This window comes from Carassius carassius, chromosome 41 (assembly GCF_963082965.1).
Source record: "Carassius carassius chromosome 41, fCarCar2.1, whole genome shotgun sequence".
Classification (NCBI taxonomy): Eukaryota; Metazoa; Chordata; class Actinopteri; order Cypriniformes; family Cyprinidae; genus Carassius; species Carassius carassius.
The window spans coordinates 12,326,185-12,349,990 of NC_081795.1; the positions used below are offsets into that span (position 1 = coordinate 12,326,185).

The following is a 23,806-nucleotide window of genomic DNA, read 5'->3' on the forward strand; positions in this document are numbered from 1 at the left end:
TGAACATTGGGGGTTGCTTTTTGTTTTGAATTTTCTTCCATTTTTCGATTTAAGGGGATAAATAAAAAGATAGAAGAACTGTACAAGAACACAACTTTTTATATAGTTAATTTGAACAACTTTGAACTAATGTTTGTTATTTAAATTATGAATAAGGGTCAGTACCGCCGCTCCCTATACACAGAGTACGCAGTCTGCGTAGGGCACCAACTCTCAGAGGGGACACCATCCCAGTTGTTCTTGTTCTTGAATTGTTCTTGTAGCCATGGTAACTGCAAATTAACCATGGTTTTGTTACTTTAAATAATAATTTACAAAGAAGTATTAATATACTGTAATATTTTGTTGTTGTTGTTGCTATAAAAACAGACCCAAGCCATCAATAGCCTTTAAAATGACTTAAAATGCATTATATTAAAAAAACATTGAGGCAATAATAATTGTATAATAATAATACCACTGTTAAAATACATAATGTAGGCAAATACAAAATAAAAAATTAATTTACATGTTATTACAAATGCCTGCAAAGGGAGCCAAATGCCATGTAATTGCTGCTGTTACACTTACAGGACAATCAAATCCTTGTTTAGGCTACTGACCAAACATTTAATTCATATTCACTTAATCTTTCATTTTTGGCCACCTTTTTACTATAGATGACACAGCCTTTATAATTTATAAGGTGCATATCACAACCCTTACAAAAATAAACCATGTTTTTATCATAGTAAAACTGCTTAATTTCCTTTTGCATGATTTCTGAATGCTTGAGACTATAAAATAATTAGAGTCATAATAAAGGTATAGCCATAGGTAAATGTCGAGAGTTACAATTGTAATTTACTTTTTTATTTGATTAAAGTTCTATTTTCACTAGGGCTGGGACAACGCATCGAGGTCATCGATGACGTCGACGCAAAAAATACGTCGACGCAAAATATGCGCATCGATTCGTCGACCTGTTTTTATTTCTCTAAAAAACGTTTGCAAAATGTTTACCTTATGTGCGCTGAATATACGCGATGGCCGGATCAACATCCTGTCCAACGATATATAACCAATCCAGGGTTTTTTCTGCATTGATCTTTTTTTTTTTGGCAACTGTCAAAGCGTTATTTGATCGGTGAGTGATGTAGAATAGAATGACTGCAGCGCCTGACAGGGCGTGTACGAGAGAGAGCCCCGGCTGGGCGCGCGGACTCACAGTCTTCAAACAACACGAGCGCTTCTTGCACTCTCTCTCCCTCGTGCATATTAATCAAAATCATTAAACACGATAGAAAAAGGGCGAAACACCCAAGTTTCACGCGCGCTCGCGCACTCACAGTCTTCAAACTACACGAGCGCTGTCTTGCTCTCTCTCTCTCTCCCTCTCTTCCTCTCTCCCTCGTGCATATTAACCAAAATCATTAGAAAAAGGGCGGAACGCCAAAGTTTCACGTGGAGCATTCGGAGATTTTTTTTTCTACATGACAGGCTGCTGGCTCCCACTGTTAATTTTTATTTTTTATTTGTTGGAAAAACACTCTCTGTATTAGCTTAAAGCCCTAAAGTTTACATTGGTTACTGTGTTCTTTCAATTGCTCTAAACAAGTATTTTGGGTGAACTTTTTTATTGAATGCTAGACATCAAGTTGTTATTTTCATCTGAAAGAAGAACTTTTTTCAGTAAGCTAGGCCCTATGTGTTCAGTAAGCTTGTTTCAGTAAGCTATGTGTTTTCAAGGCTTCAAGGTTTTATTGAATGCTATCTCTATACAAGTGCAAAGTAATGCATTCTTATTCTTTTATTTTGTAATTTTAAGAGCAATAAACATATATTGCAATGTTAAGGAATTCATGTTTTTTTCATTCAGATATGTAAATCAACATGTATAAATTGTTAGTAGTCAATTAATGGGGAGATAATCGAAATCAAATCGGTCTGGAAAAATTAATCGTTAGATTAATCGATGCATCGGAAAAAATAATCGCTAGATTAATCGTTTAAAAAATAATCGTTTATCCCAGCCCTAATTTTCACCCTTATAGTAGGTGTTTTTTGTCCATCATCATATTTGAGGAAGGGGGGCACAACAATACAATCCTGCTTAGGGCACCCATTTGGCCAGCAGTGGCCGTGATAAGGATAAATGTGAGCATCATTTTTTGAAGACACTAACTGGCAAGAAACAGCATCACATTCAGTTATGAATGTATCATGTAAATGATTCATCCAATATGTTCAATTCATAGTCCAACAGTTTATATTATGGGGTTTTACTGGGGGTCATTTAACTAAATATTTAGCTACTTACATCTTACCTAAATGTTAAAATCTGAAGTTCTGTGTTGGAGTTCATCTTCAGCTTCTGTGAACAGTTCTTTGATTTGATTGGCCGTCTCAGTCATTGTGACTGATGACTGTTCCTGTGACATTGTGACTCAGTCATTGGGTGTGCTAATGCTGTGTTTGTGTAAGTGAGTGTGTGTGTGTGTGTTTGTGTAAATGCCCTGCCGAGACACCACATTAATGTTTGCACACGCTGCACCGAACGGCTTCATGCAGCATTTAGCCAACAGAGAGATCAGCATGTCACCTTGGGTTTGGGGAGGGGCTTTGATTAATGGCACACAGGCCTTTAAAAATAAAAGAGCTATTGGATTTTCAGTGTCGCTGTGTGCAAGAGTATTGGTGTGAATTAGATACAAGTCACAATAAGGAGAATTTGAAAATGGGAAAGGAAGCACTACATTTATCAGCTTTTCACACCACAGCACACCTGCTACAGCAAGGGTGACGCTCAGAGCTCTCTGCCCAAAAGTATTTCTCTATATATTTCCAACGCAATCTCTCTCATGTCATTAGAGGCTGCTGTTGATCTTTAATGCTCCGAGGTCGGGAATGGTCAGGTGTCTCGAGCTGCAGCGGATGGAGGAGGAACTTACTATGTGCACTCGGTACATGATGCTGATCCCCAGAGTCATGAAGGGTTTGGAGAAATCAATGACCTTCTCCCTTTCAGCCGTGATGGTCAGGGCGGCCACAGCCAAGTCAGCCTTCTGAAACACATGCCAAATACCACAGCAGCCATTAGTGCGGGTCTGAATAAAAAGGTGCAAAAACTGGAGCCAGACTAACCAGACTAAGGTGGTATATGCATAGTTTCTTGCTGGTTTAAGAAAGGATCAGATATTTAGACTTAATTATCAATGCTGTTGTTATTGTAAACTAAAAGTAAAACAAATAGTTTTTGTGAATTAAAATAAAGTGTAAGTATTAGATGAAAAACCTATGCTAAAAAAGTTAAGTAAGTTGAAGTATTAAAATTACTACAAATAATGCTAAAAAAAGACTAAATTACTAAGACTAAAAGAATCATATAAAATATTAAAACAATTGCTAATTCAAAATATTAATAAATATAATATTATATAAATTACAAAAAACAATGGTGATTGTAAAATGGAATTATTAATTAATTATTATTAATTAATAATAATGATGAAAGCACATAACAAAATCAAATGTAAATTAAACTAAAACGTAAAGTCAAACTGAAATTTAAACAAATCCCAAAAATATTTAAACAAATGCGAATTCAAAATATCAATAAATAATATTGTATAAATTACACATAAATGACACTGATTATCAAATAAAATTATTAAATACATTATGTTTTTATAGTTTTATAATTATAATATAAATATTGCAACACATAAAAATAAAATTGTCATCAACTACCCAACCTTGTCGACAAATATATATATATATATATATATATATATATATATATATATATATATATATATATATATACAATGACCCTGAACCACAAAACCAGTCTGAAGTGTCATTTTTTTTTATTTACATGCCATCTGAAAACTAAATGCATAAGCTTTCCATTGATGTATGGTTTATTATGATAGGACAATATTTGGCCAAGATACAACTATTTGAAAATCTGGAATCTGAGGGTGCAAAAAAAATCTAAATATTGAGAAAATCACCTTTGAAGTTGTACAAATGAATTCTTAGCAATGTATATTACTAATCAAAAATTACGTTTTTATATATTCACGGTAGGAAATTTACAAAATATCTTCATAGAACATGATCTTTATTTAATATCCTAGTGATTTTTGGCATAAAAAAAAAATCGATCATTTTGACCCATACAATGTTTTTATGGCTATTGCTAAAAATATACCCCAGCGACTTAAGAGTGGTTTTGTGGTCCAGGGTCACACATATATATATATATATATATATATTTAATGTAATTATGAAATAGATAAAACGCGTTTGTTTCTTTTCTCTCCAAAAGCACAAAGTGCCACTGGACTGGAGCCCCCTCAAAATCAAGACACCTGTAGTCCATCTAAATTAGGCTGATTAGAGCATGTAGACCATCTCAAACCAGCAACAAACCAGCTTAACCACCTTAAGCTTCCATGACCTGTCTTTTTACACCTGGAAACAACTGCTTCCTGCCCAAATACCTGTATTTTGGTGAATACTAAAGGGCAAAGCTGATTTGTTGTGTGTGTGTGTGTGTGTGTGTGATGGAACATGAACACAGAAACTGTCATGACAAATCACTTGAAACAGCATCAAGTGCTGCCGGGCATGATGCTGCGGCTGGATCCCACTAATCAAACAACACTGAAAAGTGCATCTGCAAGGGATTTTACAGTCCTGTGAGACACTCTTACCCTCCACTGCTCTTTGTCCTCTCCAGGAGGAATGATGGGATATTGGAGCTGTGCTGTAAATGAGAGAAAATCTCCGAACAGCAGATACCGGTTACAATGTGATGTTTTAGCCTCAAGCCTGAACCCATTAAAAAGACAGGAGAGGCTTGTTAACTATGAGAGTCGAATTAGGAACGTTAGGCACATTTCAAGATAAGAGAAGTATCATTAATATACCATTATATATATATATATATATATATATTGACATACATACATATATATATTTTAACTACTTTGTCAAGCCAACATAAAGTCTGTCTTGACAAAATGTCCTTAGTTTTAATGAAAATTGTTGGAAATTTTGGTATGTAAAAAAAAAAAAAATGTATATATATATATATATATATATATATATATAGTTTTTAATAGTTTTAGTTATTGTAATAAGTTTAAAAAAAAAATTAGTTATTAAAATAATATACTTTAAAAAAAACATTTTTTAAACATATTTAAATATTCAAGTAAGATTTTTTTTTATGGTTTTAGTTTTAGTTAACTAATAACCCTGTAACAGTCTGCTCACCTGATTATAGAGCCAGTTATGTCATTATCTTGCTATGTAAAGTACTTCACCTTATCAAAAGAGACTGTGGGATGGGAAGATGAACTCCACAATAACAGCATGCAGATGCACTAATCTTAAAGTGCTCTCCATAGTTCAACAGTGGCCCACAGCTCTTCTTCAACTCATGCACACTTCACTTCACACAACAAAACATCACACTGACACACAAACAAGGAAATTACGTAGTCCCTGCTGAACAGAAATCCCTCAAACAGATGTCGCTAGTAACAGAAACAAGGATTATCAAATATTTGACATCTCGTTACGTATTAATATTGATGACTGCACAGAGAGGAAAATTATGAGACAGAGACTCTAAATAATAAATAATGCAGTATGATATTCTTCCTGCGCTCCATCCTCCCCTTCAGCTTTGACTCAATCATAAAGTGATGCCCCCCCCCCAAAAAATGAGAGAATGCCAGTGTGGCATTTCAAATTCCCTCTGAGGCTTATTCTTCATCTGACGCTAGAAAAAACTCTGACAGCTCGGCTTCTTTGCTACCTTTGTGTACTATTGCACTTCCTTTAGTTTTACAAGAGCTTACAGAACATTATAAAGCATGATCAAGTCCCCTTTGGGATCAGGAGTCCAAAATTTAGGACAAAAGTGAGCTGCTTTAGTGCAAAGTCCTTTTCACTAGAAAAGTGTATTATATTATTATTAAACATTATAAATTATAATATTAATACAAGAAAGGCATTGGTATTGCATTTTTTGCCTCATTTATCAACAGATAACCATCAAAATACATCAATTAAACATCATTTTTAAACTTTGATTTGACCAATAATATTTTAAGATTAATTTTTTCTTGTGCTATAATTGATTGAATTCAGCATAGAAATAGATATGCTGGCCAAAATAAATTTAATTGATCATTAATTGTTTTACATGTTAAAAAGTCACTCGTATACAGTACCAAATGTTAATATAATTTAATAAGGGAAATAAAATGTTATCTTACAAATGCAACCATGAGAGAAAAACATAAAAACTCAAAATAAATAATTTTGCCCCCCCCCCCCCCCCCGGCATTTCAAGCATTCCTGTGGATTTCTGCTAAAATAAAACCATAAATAATGTATTGCAATTCTACTATTGTTATATAAAATAATAACGATAATAATAATAATAATAATAATTATTATTATTATTCTGTTTTCCCAATTTGTTCTGCCTGTTTTTTATTGGAATTATGCACATACAGTTTTATTGCCAGTAAACAATATAGCTGGTAAATTTTAATTAGCAGGTGTGGCAAAATGTTAGCGTGTACTTCATTCAATGTTTGCTACATTCAAACACAACTGTAAAAATATCTGTAGTCTTTGTTCATATGCAAATCAATTTTTATATGTAATAAATAACAGGATAAAGGTCTTTCATGGGATCCAAGAGGGATAGAGAGGCTGTCAGGACGAGGCAGCGCTCCTCGCCTCCTTCAATTGCCCCTCATCACCCTCTACTATCTACAGACACTGTAGCGCGTGGGATGCAATTAGACTCATTGGCCACTCTCAAGGTCAGCTGTATATAGCATACTTTGAGGGAACATATTGAGACATTAATAAGATTAGGCACTTCTTTCTTTATTTCACTAATGGCTTTGCCCTCCATTAGCTTGTGGAATTAAGACGGATAACTTCTCAAAGCCTCTCCATTTTTGTATGCGAGAACGTAGGCTGCGGAGAAATGTTCTGGTTTATGACCCTTTCCTCTGGAAATATATGTATATCGCCTGTCGTGGCCTTTTTGTTAATTTTCAAAAATTAACTTTGTTCCCTGCGGTGGCTGCCAAAAAACGGATGAATAAATCAGCAGCACGCCATACTGCTGCAACTGTTTTTAAATAAATAACATTTCCGCCGAAAGGGGCAAGTGTTCTAAACAAAATTTGAGGGATGCTAGATTTCCATCTCATCAACGAGATGTTAGTGGCTGTCAGAATGGGACTAATACTCGTCACGCTTCACTATGTCATTTTAAACACATCTGTGTGTGTCTGTTATGGGATCAGATGGGCTAATTGAAATTCAATAGGACAAGGAACCTGTAACTGGTTGGAGGCATAAACATGAATATTGTTGGTTAATCTGTATTACCTGTGTGGAAGCAAGTAAAACAACTTTTAGTGTAGCTTGAAGGCTTCCTTCCTTTAAAGAATTATTGAAATGAGCATTTGATGTGGTGTGCTTTGAATGAAATTCGTACTACATGGGAATGGCTGTCTAGAAGCATATCTAACATATCTAGCATAGCATATCTAGAAGCCAGTATAACCAGGGGTTAAACTGGGATTTTGGAGTAGGGGAACCATCAAATCTGGCAGTTATTCTGTTTTATCAAGTAAGATATGACAAGCTACTAGATAAACAAACTGTTTGTAAAAACAATAATGTTTTATCCCATTCCTAAACAAAGCCATTCCGCTGACTGAAACACCTTTTTATGTGTATATAGTGCCTGATTAGAAATGACAATTTTCTATTTACAAAATAATCCTGAAAAAAGTTTCATAGTTTCCACAAAAATATTAAGCAGCACAACTGTTTTCAACATTGATAATAATAAGAAATGGTTCTTGAGGCACGTCCTGATATTGCTGAGTTAGATGTGTTCCTAGGTCAACATAATTTGTTGACCCTGGAACAACATTTTACTCAAAAAATGTAGTCTTGACCATATCCCTACACCTAAACCTAACCTTAACCATGAGTGATCCTTAAAATCAGAGGAAATGATAGATGAATGACACTGATGTACAAGCACCTAACAGTGATTGTAAGCGTAAACTTCACAAAATCTATAAACTTGTTCTTCAAATCTGATTGGTTAATCACAATGTTGTTCCAGGGTCAACAAAGATGTTGTCCCAGGAACATGTCTCACTTGGTAAAATCAGGTTCTAAGCTCTTGAGCAGCAAATAAACACATTAGAAGGATTTCTGAAGGAAATTCAGCTTTGCCATTACAGAAATAATTTCCATTTTATTTATTAATATTAAATTGTATTAATATTTTACAATATTACTATTTTGCTGTGTTTTTGACCAAATAAAAGCAGTCTAGTTGAGTAAAGGAGACTTTTTTTTATCAAAAATCATTAAAATATATTACAGACCACAAACTTTTGAAAGGTAGTGTGTGTATTTTAAAATACATTTCACATTACTAAAGCTAAACATGGTCAGCTTAAACTGTTATAGTCTTTTCAATTAGCCTTAACTAAAATGTTAGCCTCTTTTAGTTTTTCAAGTTACCCATCACATATCATTAAAGTTCATACAGACATTTTAAAATACATTCCACATCAAATTAAAAAAATTTCCTTACTTGCCTTTTAGGTTACACATTGCACCATATTCCAGAAGTTAAAAATGGTCACACTGAACATTTTTCTTTCTTTGTATCTTCAGGTGGCAAGCAAACAGCTTTGTCTACTAGCTAATGTATAGCAAGAATTCACAACTCCAGTAATGACAAGGCGGCAAAGAAAGGGGGATAATACATGATTCTGGAATGCCATTCTGTTCCAATTTAACTAAAAAATACTCCCTTGTGACATCACTCACCCTGCTGATGAGCTCTCCCACCATGCCTGTCCAGGTGCCATTGGTGCCCGACACTCCATACACGCCGTCCCCAACTAGCCGAATATGGTACTTGAACTTCAGGATATCTGCCAACTCCTTCAGCATGTCCACGCAAAAGCCTTCGTAACGCTCATTCCCTTCTAGTTCCTGGTGACTGGCTCTTAACATTACATATGGATTCTCCTGTAAATATATCATCGCCATTAATGTCGGCACTCACACATCAACACACTCTTGGAGCACTTCTGAATCAATCAACACTCACTTTGTGTGACAAATGATTGTTTGAGTTGGCAAGTCACACTAGCTGTACTTCCATTCAAACTTGTGAATTTAATGTGACAAATTGGAATATTGCACCATTTCCATCCCATGTGTTCAAGAGAACAATATCGAATTAAAATCGAATCATAATGGAAGTTGATGCAACTTGGGAAGATTCAAGATTCAAGATTTTTATTCGTCACATACACAATTATGTAGAGCATATATAACCAGCAATGAAATGTGAGTCTAGTTCGCTCCATGGACAGTGCAATTATTAAAGAATACAACACAGATGAAAATATACATAAATATAGCTATGAAGGAATGAAACAGTAAACAAAAAAATATAAGAAAAAGTAAACAATAAAAATATAAGAATAAAATATAAGAAAATGTATACTGTAGAATTAAATATAGAATGCAAAATAATGTGCATGAAAGTAAACTGTAGTCTTAAATATTAAGATACACAGGGATGTACAATGTACATATGTGCATTATACTATAGTCTTAAATATTAAGATACACAGGAATGTACAAGAGGCAAATGTGCAAACAGGTGACACTGTCAGTGTGTCAATGTGAGGTAGTGAATAAAGAATATCTTACTGATAAAGTGAACATTAAGTGGAGACTTGAAACATTAAGAGGCTTGTTTTGAGTTTAGGAGCCTGATGGCCTGGGGGAAGAAACTCCTCCTGAGTCTCTCGGTTTTTGCCATCAGGCTACGGAAGCGCTTACCAGATGGCAGCAAAGTGAAAAGATGGTTACTGGGGTGGATAGAGTCCTTTCAACAGCTCTGCTTTTGCAGAGTTTGAGGTAGATGTCCTGCAGAGAGGGGAGAGCAGACCCGGAGATGCGCTCAGCTAAGCGCACTACTCTTTGCAGGGCTTTGCAGTCTTGACTGGAGCTGTTCCCATACCACACTGAGATACACTGAGTCAATACACTTTCTATAGCCCCTGAATAGAAAGTTTTCTGAGATGTTTACACCGAGGTACTTGAAGCTGCTCACCCTCTCCACAGGTGTCCCGCTGATCATAAGAGGAGTATAGGGCTGCTGCTGTCTTTTCCTGAAGTCCACAATCAGTTCTTTAGTTTTGCTCACATTCAGAGAGAGACCGTTGTCCTGGCACCATGATGTTAATTTCTCTACCCTCATCCAAGTATGCGGTCTCATTATTGTTTTGAATGAGGCCCAGAACTACAGTATCATCAGCAAATTTGATTATAGATGTGGAGCTGTGCGAAGACACGCAGTCCTATAGTATTAAAAGCTGAGCTATAGTCGATAAATAGCAGCCTTACATAGTTCCCGTTATTGCTGTCAGAAAAGTGTGTGAGAAAAGAGTGCAGGATGTGAGAGATGGCATCATCAGTGGATCTGTTTGGGCGATAGGCAAACTGAAGAGGGTCTAAAGTATCCGGGATGGAGGAGCAGATGATGTTTTTAACCAGTCCCTCGAAGACCTTCATGACTATTGATGAGAGGGCAACTGGACGATAGTCATTCAGACAATAGGGTTTATTGATCTTAGGCACAGGGATGATGACCAATTTTTTGAAGGAGGTGGGAACCACTGATGTAGCAAGAGACTCATTAAAAATGGATTGTAAACAAACCAGCGAGCTGATCAGCGCAAGACCGCAGGACTGCTTTCCTTACATTCACTCACTTTAGTGCCCTCCGAACCTTGTCCTCCGACACGGTGATCACATGATGATTGCTGCTCTGGCTGCTGCTTCCTGATGCGCTGATCTGGAAAGACACTGGAGCTCTTTTTTCCTACATAAGTAATTACTTGCACCTTAGAGTGTGCAGGCGAAATGCAATAACAAACGCTGTCATGTTATCTTGTGTTCAGAGGTGGATGCTTGACGTTTGGGAACACAATCGTGTGAGACAGTTCTGAGATGTAATTCTACCAAACTTTGGTTCAGGCATTTCAGAATCAATGACTAAACCAACATTTAAGAAGGTGTGCAATAAGCTCTGTCCACTGGTTAGTCCAATTATCAACTAAAGGATTTGCAAAGCCATATGAGGTTTTTGTTATGCATTAAAAAATTATTCCTGTAAATGTACAGGTATTTCCATTCTAGTTTATGCGCATGTCTTCTTACTGGATAAAAATAATGATCCGCCTCAGTTTAACACATTTTATGTGCATTTTATGATTTTATCCACATCTTGACATTTCCATCCAGCGGTTTTAAAGCAATATTTTAATGTGATATAAGTTTGCATAAAAATATGTGGATGGAAGCATAACAACAGTTTGGACACATATGGCTCTGTGACTAATGTGAGCGCACACCACCACCAAGACCAAGTTCCTAATTTATGTTTTGTTTTCTCATGCTGCCCAAAGACTGAAAAGATTTATTAGGCAATCTGTGATCAAAATAAATGATTCATAAACATTTCATCCCGCATTCTTTCAATAAACACGCACTGTGCCCAGCGATATACTTTGGGATATTTTTAGTGTGTGTCTAGTGTTCTTGGTTGTGGAGTATGTTACTGCCATTTTCAAACCATTTGCACAAATTGAACAGAACATTGCCACTTTGGACATAAATAGACACTACAGAATTAAACCAGCCATATAAAAGCTTTTCAAAATCACTTTTTTTTATGACTGAAAAAAATTAAAAATAACTTTGTCTGATGTGTTGGAGTAAGACAGACACTAAAATGGGTCTGTTGTACTTAACATTTGTTTAGGGCAGACTTGTTGATTGTGTTTAATTTTCACCAGTAAATCTGACTTGCTCCACTCTATACTTTGAGTGGTAATCTAAAGAGCTGAGGAGACTTTTCAGCCTTTTGCATCACCATGGCAACATGTTCTTCTTTTTTTTTTTTTACCTGCTTGTCTGGTCCTGCATCCCTGATTTTTTATGTGCCCAGTGGCCACGCTCCAGCTGGCCTGAGTATAGCAGCAGCTGGATCTTGGGGCCTGTCAGACGAGGGGGAACGTCAATGGACATGTTCCGACACTTCAAATAAACCTGAACCCTATTAATACGAGCCGCTCATATGCATCCAAATAACACGGTAACTGTCCTTTCACCTCATTTGTATGTCCATAAAAAGCTGCACGCTGTATTTGCAGATGGATGTTCGCACCTTGGACCTGTCGGAGCAAACAGCGAAATTCCATATTGCAATGGCACAAAGAGGAACACTTTGGCCCAGAGTTTGACACTCTATAAATGCAAATCCTTCCATTTTATTCATTAACTCGTTGAATCATCCACGCATGTTACCGTCATGCCCCACACTGACACTGCTGCGGTGGTTATGCAGAAAAGCACAATATAAATGCAAATTTTCATCGCTTACAGCCTGCTGGAGGCACTCAAGTATTGCAGCCGGACACCTTCTCTCACACTAGGCTTATTAAAGAGTAGCATTTCATGGACCAGTTGCATATTAGACAGACGGTTTCAAAGAAAGGAAGAAAGCTAAAAAACAAACCTTCTGAATTCAATTAATAGGTCTACGCACTGGGTGGGAGAAGTCATCGATTGATTCAGGTCATTACATGTGACCCATAATGGCCAACAAGCCTCTGTTCTGATTGATGATTAAGTCAAAGAAAAGGGAATGATTACACATTCATACTTAATAATCCATTATAAGCAGAGTCTATGAAAAGAAAGAGGAAGAAAAATCGAGGAAGAGGAGAGAACAGGACTTATTGTTATCACCCTTTCGAAAATTAAACCATGGTTTTATTATAGTAAAAGTGTAGTAATTTTTGCCATATTGATTAACATTTGTTTTACCACAGTTTTACAACAAATACCATGGATAAACTATGGTTAGTGTAGCAAAATATTTGTTTTTAGTTCATCTTTGGTTAGCAAGCTAACAGATTAGGCTTTTAAAATACTTATCACAAAATATTTCAGAAGCTAACAGCTTAGCTCAGCCACTTAAATTGCATATAACATCTTAACCTTTGAAATGACATATGTTACAGTAATTAAAAATTATCAATAAACGAAACTGTGATAAATCATCTCCTTTTCTCAGCTAGCTTCTAGTCTGATTGATGCTTGAGTGACACAAAACAAGAGCGACCATGTTTATGTATAATAATCTATTGTTAGCGAAGCCTATGAAAAGACGGAAAAAGCAATTGAGGAAGAGGAGTGGGGTTAACTGTGAACACACAGTAGCAGTCCTGGCGTATCGCCATCAATCTCAGGAATGGAGCTCGGGCATCAGTCACCTGAGTGAGTGCTGTTATCAGGCCAAGCAATTCTTTCTTCTGAGCTTGAATGGTTCCATAAAATCGGCTGGTCACATCAGAGAAAGAAACTTTCCCTTTAATAGTGCAGACAGTGAGATTAAGGGCACTTTGAGTGTCAAGTCTGCCAAATGCAACATTCCTCAACAGTCTGGGATCTGCAGCAGATTTGATTCTATTTGTTTTCTTGGAAGGCTGTCAGCTGATGAAATCAATTTTACAAATATAGCATGGCGGCAGTCTGGTTTGGTGCGTTTGTAAAGCAAACACATTAAAGTCAATCTTACTTCAAATCAAATCTCAAAGCTTTTTGTTCATAAGGTGAGGACAAATTGGATTTGTGTGTTTGACGTTGTCAAAAAACATGAGTGAGTTTGGTAACTGACTGGTCCCCTACTCCCTCTTTGATTCATGCATGCCTTCCATTTTTTATGGCTTACAGAGGCTAAATGGCACTAAAGATAGTCCAGACAGAACCAGCTCCGCCTGATAGCGATCTGAGAAACAGAAATTGGTCACAGAGGCAGAACATTACATGATGATAGTGCCTCACATTTTATATTTATGAACATTTCCAACTGTTCTGCCAATAAAGGCTATCTGCCTCTTCTTGAACACAATAAGTCGTGGCCTAATGGTTAGAGAGTCGGACTCCCAATCGAAAGGTTGTGAGTTCGAGTCCCGGGCCGGCAGGAATTGTGGGTGGGGGGAGTGCATGTACAGTTCTCTCTCCACCTTCAATACCACGACTGAGGTGCCCTTGAGCAAGGCATCGAACCCCCAACTGCTCCCCGGGCGCCGCAGCATAAATGGCTGCCCACTGCTCTGGGTGTGTGCTCACAGTGTGTGTGTGTGTTCACTGCTCTGTGTGTGTGCATTTCGGATGGGTTAAATGCAGAGCACAAATTCTGAGTATGGGTCACCATACTTGGCTGAATGTCACTTCACTTTCACTTTCACTAACAGTGGTCTGTCCACTGAAGGTGGAATTGTTTCTGCAGTCGTATGTCTCCATGTATTCAGAAAGAGCACTTTATCGCCATCATTGATTTCAGTGAGCGTAAATTCAGCTGATGAATGTGAGGGCTTACTTTTCTCTGAGAAAATGCAGTAATACAGTATCCCCTCCATGTCACATTATTGTCTTCTCATAGTGCACCTATACATATCAATTATACTTTGCTTTTCTTTTTTTAAGATGGGTTCTCAAAGACAATTCGGGACGATAAAGGCTCACATGACTTTTCTCAACGATTCATTTCAAGCATGATGTGGCTTTTTGAAAAACACTGCAGAAAGTTTTATAGAGTGAACGGAATAGGAACTCACTTTCAAAAGCAAAACAATATGTATTTGGGCTTAGAAAAGGTCCTGACAACAGCTTTATCTGAGAAAGCAAGCAGTTGTTGAATGGAACGCATTTCAAACCGAATCAAATGATTTTCTAAAAGGTTGAAAAAGTATTAAACACAAATAAAACAACAGCGTCTTGTATTTGCAGACACTGTCTGTGTTGTTTTAGTATTTAAATCACTGAGGGAATTATGCAAATCAGGCATTAACTATATCAAACAGATCAAACTCAAAAGCTCTTACAGTGCCTGGTTGAGCTGGATGGTGGGAGGTATTTGAAAAGAAGAAAAAATATGAATTTACCTCTGCCCCATTGCCCACTGGTCGACAACACACCAGTAATGATTACGAAGGGGCTGTGGCCAAAGTTAGCACTCAGTATGCCCTCACTGAAGTTCTCTCAGTGAAAAAGAGTGTGATCAATAAATATATAGTTATATATAAAGTATATTTATATAAAAACAGTTCAAATATATTGAAAAATGTGATCTGTAATCAAAGCAATAGGAGTAGATTGAAATATAATACTATAATCACTTTTCACGATTATTTAATCCTAGCAGCTTTTCATGGTAAAAACATTTTTTTTAAAAGAGTACATGTTCAATACTTATTTGCAAAGATGTCAGCCAATCATAGCAGTGGCCGTTTACATTAACATGCACTTAAAGTTTTAAAGGAGTTTATAAATCAGAGGGCTGAAATCAGCGTAGAAATGTATTTGTAAAATACGGCAGTTTTGTAATTATCCTACAAACATTATCAGGACTTCTGAAATCTTTATAAAATAAATTATGACCCATTTAAGCACACATTATTCCTCATAGCCAAGAAAATTATTACCATATAAAGTTCAGAAACTAATCTGCAATATTAATGAGTATTTAAGGAGTAATATTACTCTGAGAAGTTCTCAAATACATGAGAGTTAAAGTAAGTTAATATTGTATTATGTATTAAAATGTATATTATATCTTTACCAAGGCTGCTAATTGCAACAAAAACCAGTCACTCAATGGCACAGTAACACAATTTTTTTCTTCTTAATCAAAACTGTTAGTTACAAACAAACAAGTTACAAATGAACATGAGTTATTTGTTTTCTCAATGAAGCACTAAAGCTCTGGCTCCTTCTTCACATGATATAATGCCAAAGGCATCAAGACCAACTACAAAACCCCACAGAACAGTTTGTACAGTTTAGACAGCTTTGGCACTACAAGGCAAACCAGCTCTAATATACTGTCTATCCTTACAAAAATGTTTGATCTAGCCCGTTTCAACAGGGTAAAATTCAATCGGTGTGTTTGTGTGTGTGCTTTAACTCCAGCGATGACAAAAGTGCACAGCAGTAATGAAAACGCTGGTGGAGTGGTCCACAGGTGCTGAGTTCTGCAGCATGTTTTCAACTGTGCTGCGTTTACCTAGATAAAGCAGACTTTGCAATCAGCCTGTGATGAATGGGCTGTGATAGAGCTGAAATTGCTCTTTGGTGGCTCTTTAATGCAGCCAGAGTCTTCATATATCTTTAAATAGGAATAAAAACAGTGCAAACTTCTCCCCCGTTCTCCCAGCTGCAACATCATCAAGCAAATTAACAATAAAAGATCTGCGAGAAACCACCTGTATTCCACTCTCTCCTTTAGTGACACACACACACACACACACACACACACACACACACACAACCTCCCTGATATAATCATCTCTATTTCACTTACAGTACCGTACAGCAGTTTTTCATAAACCTGCTGAAAACACCAGCATATGCTGTGCTGGATGTGCTGATTGGTGCGCTAATAATCTCACCATGGTTTTCAACAAGCTTTAATAAATTAAATTGTGATGTATATCCAAGTGAAACAGCTTCTCGAATAAGAAAAACTGTGAGGTGGGACACTGGATCGATGACGCCGAGAGAAAAGGGGAAGCTCCTGTTTTACTGTAATGTTATGCATGGATATATAATTTACAATAAACACAGGAATGCTTCCATTATAAATCTGAATTGTCCATTTTGATTCCAGGGTGACTAAGATGATGGCATTTTGTGGCATAATGCTGATCACCACAAAAATAAATTTTCTCTTTAAGGATCCAGGTTCCTCTGCACATTATATAATCTTTTTCATAAAAAAAAGACAAGAAAAAAGAAAAAAGGTTTGCAGGCATCTGGTTTCCAATGGACATGGATATCTATAAACATTAAAATACTCAATGTTTCAATAGAATAGCCACAACATGAAGTTAAGTGAGAATTCTTTTTTTTTTAGAACTTAATAAACTTTTTCTGTGTAATGTTATAGCCAATTGTACTACTTTGTTGCCATGGCAACGGAACATCTAAAACCCAAATAACCATAAAAATAATGACTTTTTATCTCAAAGCAATTGCAAAAATAATACTCAAAATAAGTTTAACCAGAATAATTAATGTAAGGGCTTTTATAAAATGCATCACGCTGTTCAAACTGCATGACTGTGCTTGTCTTTTCATCAGCTCTTCACACTCATTATACCTTTCATCAGGTGTAAATTGAACTAAAGAAGATTTCTCCATCTGTCCTCAACAAGTCTGCTTTAAACCAGTTATTTATAGGCTTTGGAGCACTTCATTCACCTTGCATGGCCCCTCTTCATTCACTGTCTCTTCCACTCTCTTTTCTGGTGAGGGATGACCCAGCCAGATATGAAACATCCGGCCTAAGGCTGTGGAGAAACTCATTTTTTTCTCATCACTATAGAGTGTACGTGAAGATGAGAAATTTGCCTCTAGATAACAGCCTAGCGGATTAAATCTTCAATTGGTGGTTTCTGCTCCAGGAAATGCTATCACACACATACTTGTTAGTTTCCACTTATCTCAGAGGAGAAGAGCCTTTATTTAGATCAGTGCTGAACCCTGAGGTGATCAGAGACTAGACAAACTGTTTCTGGAAGCTAAAGAGAGACTCTTCAAAAAGGATCAACTATATATCCTTTATATCCTTTATATATATCCTATTTATTATTATCTTGGCTTAATTGGTAGGGTGTGTCCTTTACTGAGGAACCTGGAGTAGATGATAGGACTTACCAGGATGGTAGTTATGGTGAGAGTGGTGTTGAATAGTGTATCTGTCACGTTAAGTGATGGAAGCTTCCTCTCCATGGACAGTCCCTGCTCTGAATGCCACTGACCGATCTGTCGGAGAAACAAATTGAGAGTTATGTGTGGCAGAAGATCCAATGACATAAAAAAGAGCAACCATGAAGCCTTAAAGGGATAGTTAACCCGAAAATTTGATATCTGTCATCATTTACTTACCTTCAAGTAATTCCAAAGACATTAGAATGTCAAACTCCCCAAAATACCAAAAACATCACAAATGAATCACAAAAAAGTCTATATGACCAATGCATTATATTTCATGTCTTCTGATACTATACACTTACTTTGTGTGAGGAACAGACCAAAATTTAATTTGTTATTTATTGAAACTCATAGCTCTAAAATTTTATTTGCGTTTACATATATTCAAATATGGCAGTTCAAAATCCTTACCATTTTGACGTCGATCTCTATTCATTTTTGCATATCGAAAGACTTACTGCAAGAGTTTTAGTATGCATATTTCCAAATAAAATGTTCCATTTAATATTTCAAATGTTGCTTGTCTATTACAAAACCACTTTTATATGGCTACAGAAGACCTGGAATAATACATAAAGAAATAAAGGTCACATGATCAGGACTAATTTCCAAGGGCATCTTTCACTTGTGTTTTGGCAGCTTATTATTATCTGATATTGTAAAATGATTAATAATGTTGATTAATAGAATACATTAAAAAATATGTCATTATTGCATGATACACAGACAAAACAAGCCAAGAACCATTTATTAATTGAACCATTTATTTATTGCTTTTTATGCATTAGAAAATCAAGACTTCACATTAGTAGCATGAAAAACAAGATGTTTATTCAAAGTGGGAATAAAAAAAACAGTTACATAGTTGCGCAAGTTATGCTCTCTCTCAAAAATCACTGAAACTGATATAATTTGCGAGACTGAGAAAGTGAACTTAACAAAACTCTGGCCTTTTCAGTGCTGATTAACCAACATCCTCTGACTGACCATTGCATTTTAAGCAGAAATGTGTTTGACTGGTTCTAATATTTGATGCAACAAAAAATGTGTAAATCAAAATCAGATTTTGCAGACTAATCTAATTGCAATGCCGCAATAAACACACATTTCAGTTTAATCACAACAGTCATAACAGTTTTAGTTAAACTGTGTAGGCACAGCTTTTGCCCACTAATCTTGAATTTTGGGGGACTTTTTGTTTATTTTGATGTTATTTTTGTCATTTTAAAGCATGACATTCCCATTCATAAACTAGATATTTATAGTTACTTTCATATTAAGAATATAGTAAAATAAATAAAAAATTGGTGTTCAACAGAAGAAATCAAGTCAGACGGTGAAGACAAAAAAGGAAGAGATATATGGGAATTATCACCATTTTAATTCTTGAATTAAGTATTTTGTTTAGGCTCAATGTCAGGCGGAGGAGAATGCAGAAGTGAGCTTGTCGACACACACACACACACACACACACACACACACACACACACACACACACACACACACACACACACACACACACACACACACACACACACACACACAAACAGAACAGTCAGAACACCTTAAAGGAAGTGGCGAAGGGAAATGCGCTCAATCAGAGATGCAACAGAATGCATTCATTAAATAAATTACACCCCAATTCTCTGAAGCGAGCCAATGTCCTCATTATCATTTCTGTTTTGGCTGGCACCCTTCCACTAGACTGCTTATATGAGGGCCACACTGTCTTTAACGGGAGACTGAGTCTCCACCCAGCACACATAGCAGTCCTAAATCAACTATCATTTTATTTTTTATTATAATTAGAAAGCGGCATGGTACGTTGGGCCTCCTGCTTGAAGTATTCTGCAGAGGTGCTGCTCTATTTATCTGATCCCTAGTGTTTCCATGGACCCAAACAACACAGGGGAGGATGATGCAGCACTGCGCTGGATCTAAAATTACCTACTCTCTGAGATATGAAAGCGTGAAGGGCCACAAACAGGGAAGAAAGTGAGCAACAGGAACTTTTCTCTTTTTTTTTTTTTTTTGGTTCAAAGTGAATGTAAGATGCAAAAATAATGTAGTAGTGTTATTCTAAGGACTTTATGGATGCTGAAGCTACAGAACCAGGAATATGTCTCCAAACCCTGTGTGCATGGGGGACCTTGCATGAAACACTCCTAAAAGCAAGGGCAAAATACATCTGCACTAGTTTGACTTTTATGTTACAAAGGAGAGCTGCTGTTCAAAATTGCACTGATCCTTGTGAGATTGCAAGATGCCGAGGATAATCCATTTGAAAAGAGCTCACCATTCTTTCAACTGTAAACCTGTTTCTCAAAGCACACTGCAAAAAATACTTTCTTAATTATTTTGGTCTTGTTTTACACTAAAATATCCCTAAAACAAGATATATTTACTTGAGAAGCAAAACAGATGGAAGATATTAAGAAATGCTTCAGAGAATATAACTTAAAGTATGTTTTTATTGCCCTAGGCATTTTTAAAAGATAAAATAACACCAATAAACTTAATATATTCTTTGAAACCAAGGCATAATATATAAATTACAATAATAAAACATAGATACCACCTTAGTCTCACAAATGAAATCCAGCAGTAGCCAAACAACCTTGATGGCTCTGTAGAATCAGAAGCACATGGCTGTGATGAGCTGAAAAGAACCCACAGCCAGACCCTGATCTCCAAACAATTTCAATAGAGAGAGGGTTCGGTATCAAGAACAATTAGGATTAATTAGGAGAGACATAAAGAAAAGAGGAGGAGGATGTGTAGGCAGAGGGTGCAGTCAGGGACAGTGAGGGACCGTGCAGTAAAGCTGTGGGCAGGAACAGAGGCTGGATATCGTCCAATAGGGAGGAACTGCTCTGAGAACAGCCAGCCACTCAGCACGAACAGCTCTGACAAACAAGAAGAACAAAACATACCCAGAGTGGCAACTAGAGCAGACATGCATTCATACACCACACACTTTTACTTAGCTATTTACATAAATAGGGACATTACACAGACTTTTGTTCTCTTACAAGAGTTCTCCCGTACTGCGTCTTAGCTAAGACGCTACGGGAAAAGTCTCTTTTCACGAAATACTGAAGCAAAAAATTATCCTTAATTTTGAATTTTTGTAAAGCGCATTTGCAGCAGTACACAGCCATAGGCGAGACGGCTTGCTCGCTCATTGGCTGCTCTGCAGCAAGTGCACAGCCTATCGAGCACAGGCTGATGCAAAATCAGACCAATTAGGAGGCTTTGCGCCCATCACGCCACTTCCCGCCGAAATGGGTGTGGCCCAACCCTATAAAAGGAGCTCGAAAAGGCTGACTCACCTGATTTTTCATCTCTTCAGCGAAGCTCACGCATCGCTGGATCACGGAGGAAGCAAGCGCCGTCTGAGAGGCATATCAGCGGGACGAGCCATTCGGAAGCTGCTGGTTTCGCCGCCTTCTACTGCCGTTCCTGCTGCGCTGTCCGGCGCCTATATCCTTTATATCCTTATATCCTTGTGTGAGTTCGCTCTGCGACATACACTCTAAAAGAGCTGCGTCTTTTTAAAGATGCCCTCGTGCGGCTCGTGCAGAGCCCCGCTCAGTGAAGGAGATCGTCACGTCATCTGCGTCTCCAGCCTGGGTGAGGACCATGCAGCGCTCGCGCTCGCTGACGGCGGATGCCCTCATTGCGAGTTAATGCCTATGGTGACTCTGAGGACTCGCCGGGCGTTCTTCTCAAAGCCTGCATCATCCGCTGCGCCGCAGCGCCGTAAAAAGCGCCGCTCGCAGCGCCTCCCGGAACCGCCTCCAGCTCTGCCGAGCTCGCCGGTTCCCTCCGCTTCACCGGCCTCCCCTGCATCGCTTCCCGATGGTCAGCGTCCGCTGTCCGCCGCTGCATCATCGGAGGAAGTGGATCTCACGGCTGCGTCGGAGGAAGAGGACACATGCTCTCTGCTTGCTTCGGGCAGTGAGGGTTGGGCGAGCTCCGTGGATCTCGCGCCCTCTGCTCAGAGGCCCAGCAGACGGGCGGATATCGATAAGGAGCTGATGCGAGTGCTCACGTTGGCCGCGGCGAGCCTCGGCCTCGAGTGGTCTGCTCCAGCGCCCCCTTCTCGTTCCCCCTGGATGGTAGCTTTCTCCCGGATGAGCGTTTTTCTTCCAGCTCAAAGCACGCCCCCTTTCTTCCTGAGCTTCACGAGGACGTGGCGAAAGCTTGGAACGCTCCTTTCTCGGCGAGAGTTCGTTCATCTGTTTCGCCAGCATTCTCCACACTGGACGATGCTAAGAACAGAGGCTACCTGTCACTTCCGCCGGTGGAACAGGCTATTGCAGCGCACCTTTGCCCGCCCTCTGCTGCACGGCGGACTAAGGCGGCGTTGCCATCCAAAGCCTGCCGCATGACGTCATCGCTGCTCGCACGGATCTTCTCTGCTGCTGGGCAGGCTGCGTCTGCGCTGCACACCATGGCCACTCTGCAGATCTTCCAGGGCGATCTCCTCCGCAAGCTGGATGAGATGGGGCCTGAAGCGATCTGTCTCGCGGATCTGAGGAGTGCTTCGGATCTCTCCCTCCGCGCTACTAAGTCCGCTGCACAGGCCATGGGACGGGTTATGGCTTCCGCTACGGTGGCTGAGAGGCATTTGTGGCTGACGCTCTCTGACATCAATGAGTCTGAGCGCGCTGCGTTCCTCGACGCGCCGCTGACTCCTGCTGGCCTCTTCGGATCATCTGTCAGCGAGTTGGAGAGATTCGTCGTCGAGATTCGTCACTCTCTGTGGAGAGATTCGTCGAGGACCAGAAAGCATCGCAGGCGTTCAAGCACTTCTTGCCAAATCGCTCCGGTCCTGCAGCTGGCCGCGATAGGCCGGCCCCACAGAGCTCTCAGTCACGCCCACCGCCAACTGCGTCATCGCGACAGCGTCAGCAACGCAGCGCGGGACCCCGTTCTCGCTCTTCCAGCCGTTGCCCCGCACCGCGGGAGCCGCGGCAGAGGATTGCGGTGAAGCCAGAAGCCCCAAAAGCATCCTAGCACTGCTAGGAAAGCGCCGGTGTACGAGTTCCGCTGCGGCCGAGCTCTCACCCAAGCGCGCCGCTGTTGCAGTTCCAAGAATTGTGACTGTCTCAGCGTCTTCTGCAATGCGCAAGCCTGCACGAGTTCCCGCTTGCCTGCACACAAAAGCCGTTATCACGGCTACCCAGATATTTCCCGAAAAGAGTGTTATTTCTGGTGTTCCGGCCACGGCCGATGGTGCTATAAATGTAGTGACGATGCCCACTCCTCAGTGCCCATCTCCGCATATAAGCACAGCCCTGCACACAGGGCTCGCGCCTATAAGATCGACTCAGATCGGTCGCGCGCACCACATAGTAAACGTGCCCACTCCTCAGTGCCCACATACACTATGTCACACACGGCGCGTGGTTTCTGTAAAAACGAAGCCCGTGCTCGTGCGATCTGCCCAGGCAGACAGCGAGTCAAAAGCAGTAAATGTGCACATTTGCAGCACGAAGTTACTCGCAGACATTATGAGTCCCATGGGACCCGCTCAGCCCTCCCTCGATCGGTTTAGCGCCGAGACGGGGTCGAGGAGGAGCGATCTGCCCGCTGTGATCAGTGCGCTCCCCGCCTCAAATGCCACAGGCGCGACGCCCATGTTGCAGCACACCGAAGCGCCACCGTTGCCCAGGCAACAGAGCGCGCTTCGCATCCAGCCCTTAGCCATTCATGCGGATGCATGGTCAGCGCTTACAAGGGTTTCGGATTCGGTGCTAGGCATTATAAAGAGAGGCTACTCGCTACAGTTTTCTCGAAGCCCTCCGCGCTTTTTAGCGCACGTCGAAACCACGGTAAAAACAGAAGTAGCACACCTACTTCGGGCCAAAATATCAAAACT

General features: G+C 39.1%; 1 protein-coding gene across 1 annotated transcript in view; it reads right to left on the reverse strand.

Moving 5' to 3' along the window:
• The window catches only part of LOC132122760 (glutamate receptor ionotropic, kainate 4-like), a 351,304-nt gene that overhangs the window by 18,384 nt on the left and 309,114 nt on the right, over positions 1-23,806 (reverse strand). Inside the window, exons 12-14 of the mRNA XM_059533136.1 lie at positions 17,863-17,970; positions 8,884-9,087; positions 2,931-3,044 (exon numbers count right to left, since the gene is read on the reverse strand). Coding sequence (XP_059389119.1) covers positions 2,931-3,044; positions 8,884-9,087; positions 17,863-17,970 — 426 coding nt within the window. The remainder of the gene's footprint in view (positions 1-2,930; positions 3,045-8,883; positions 9,088-17,862; positions 17,971-23,806) is intronic.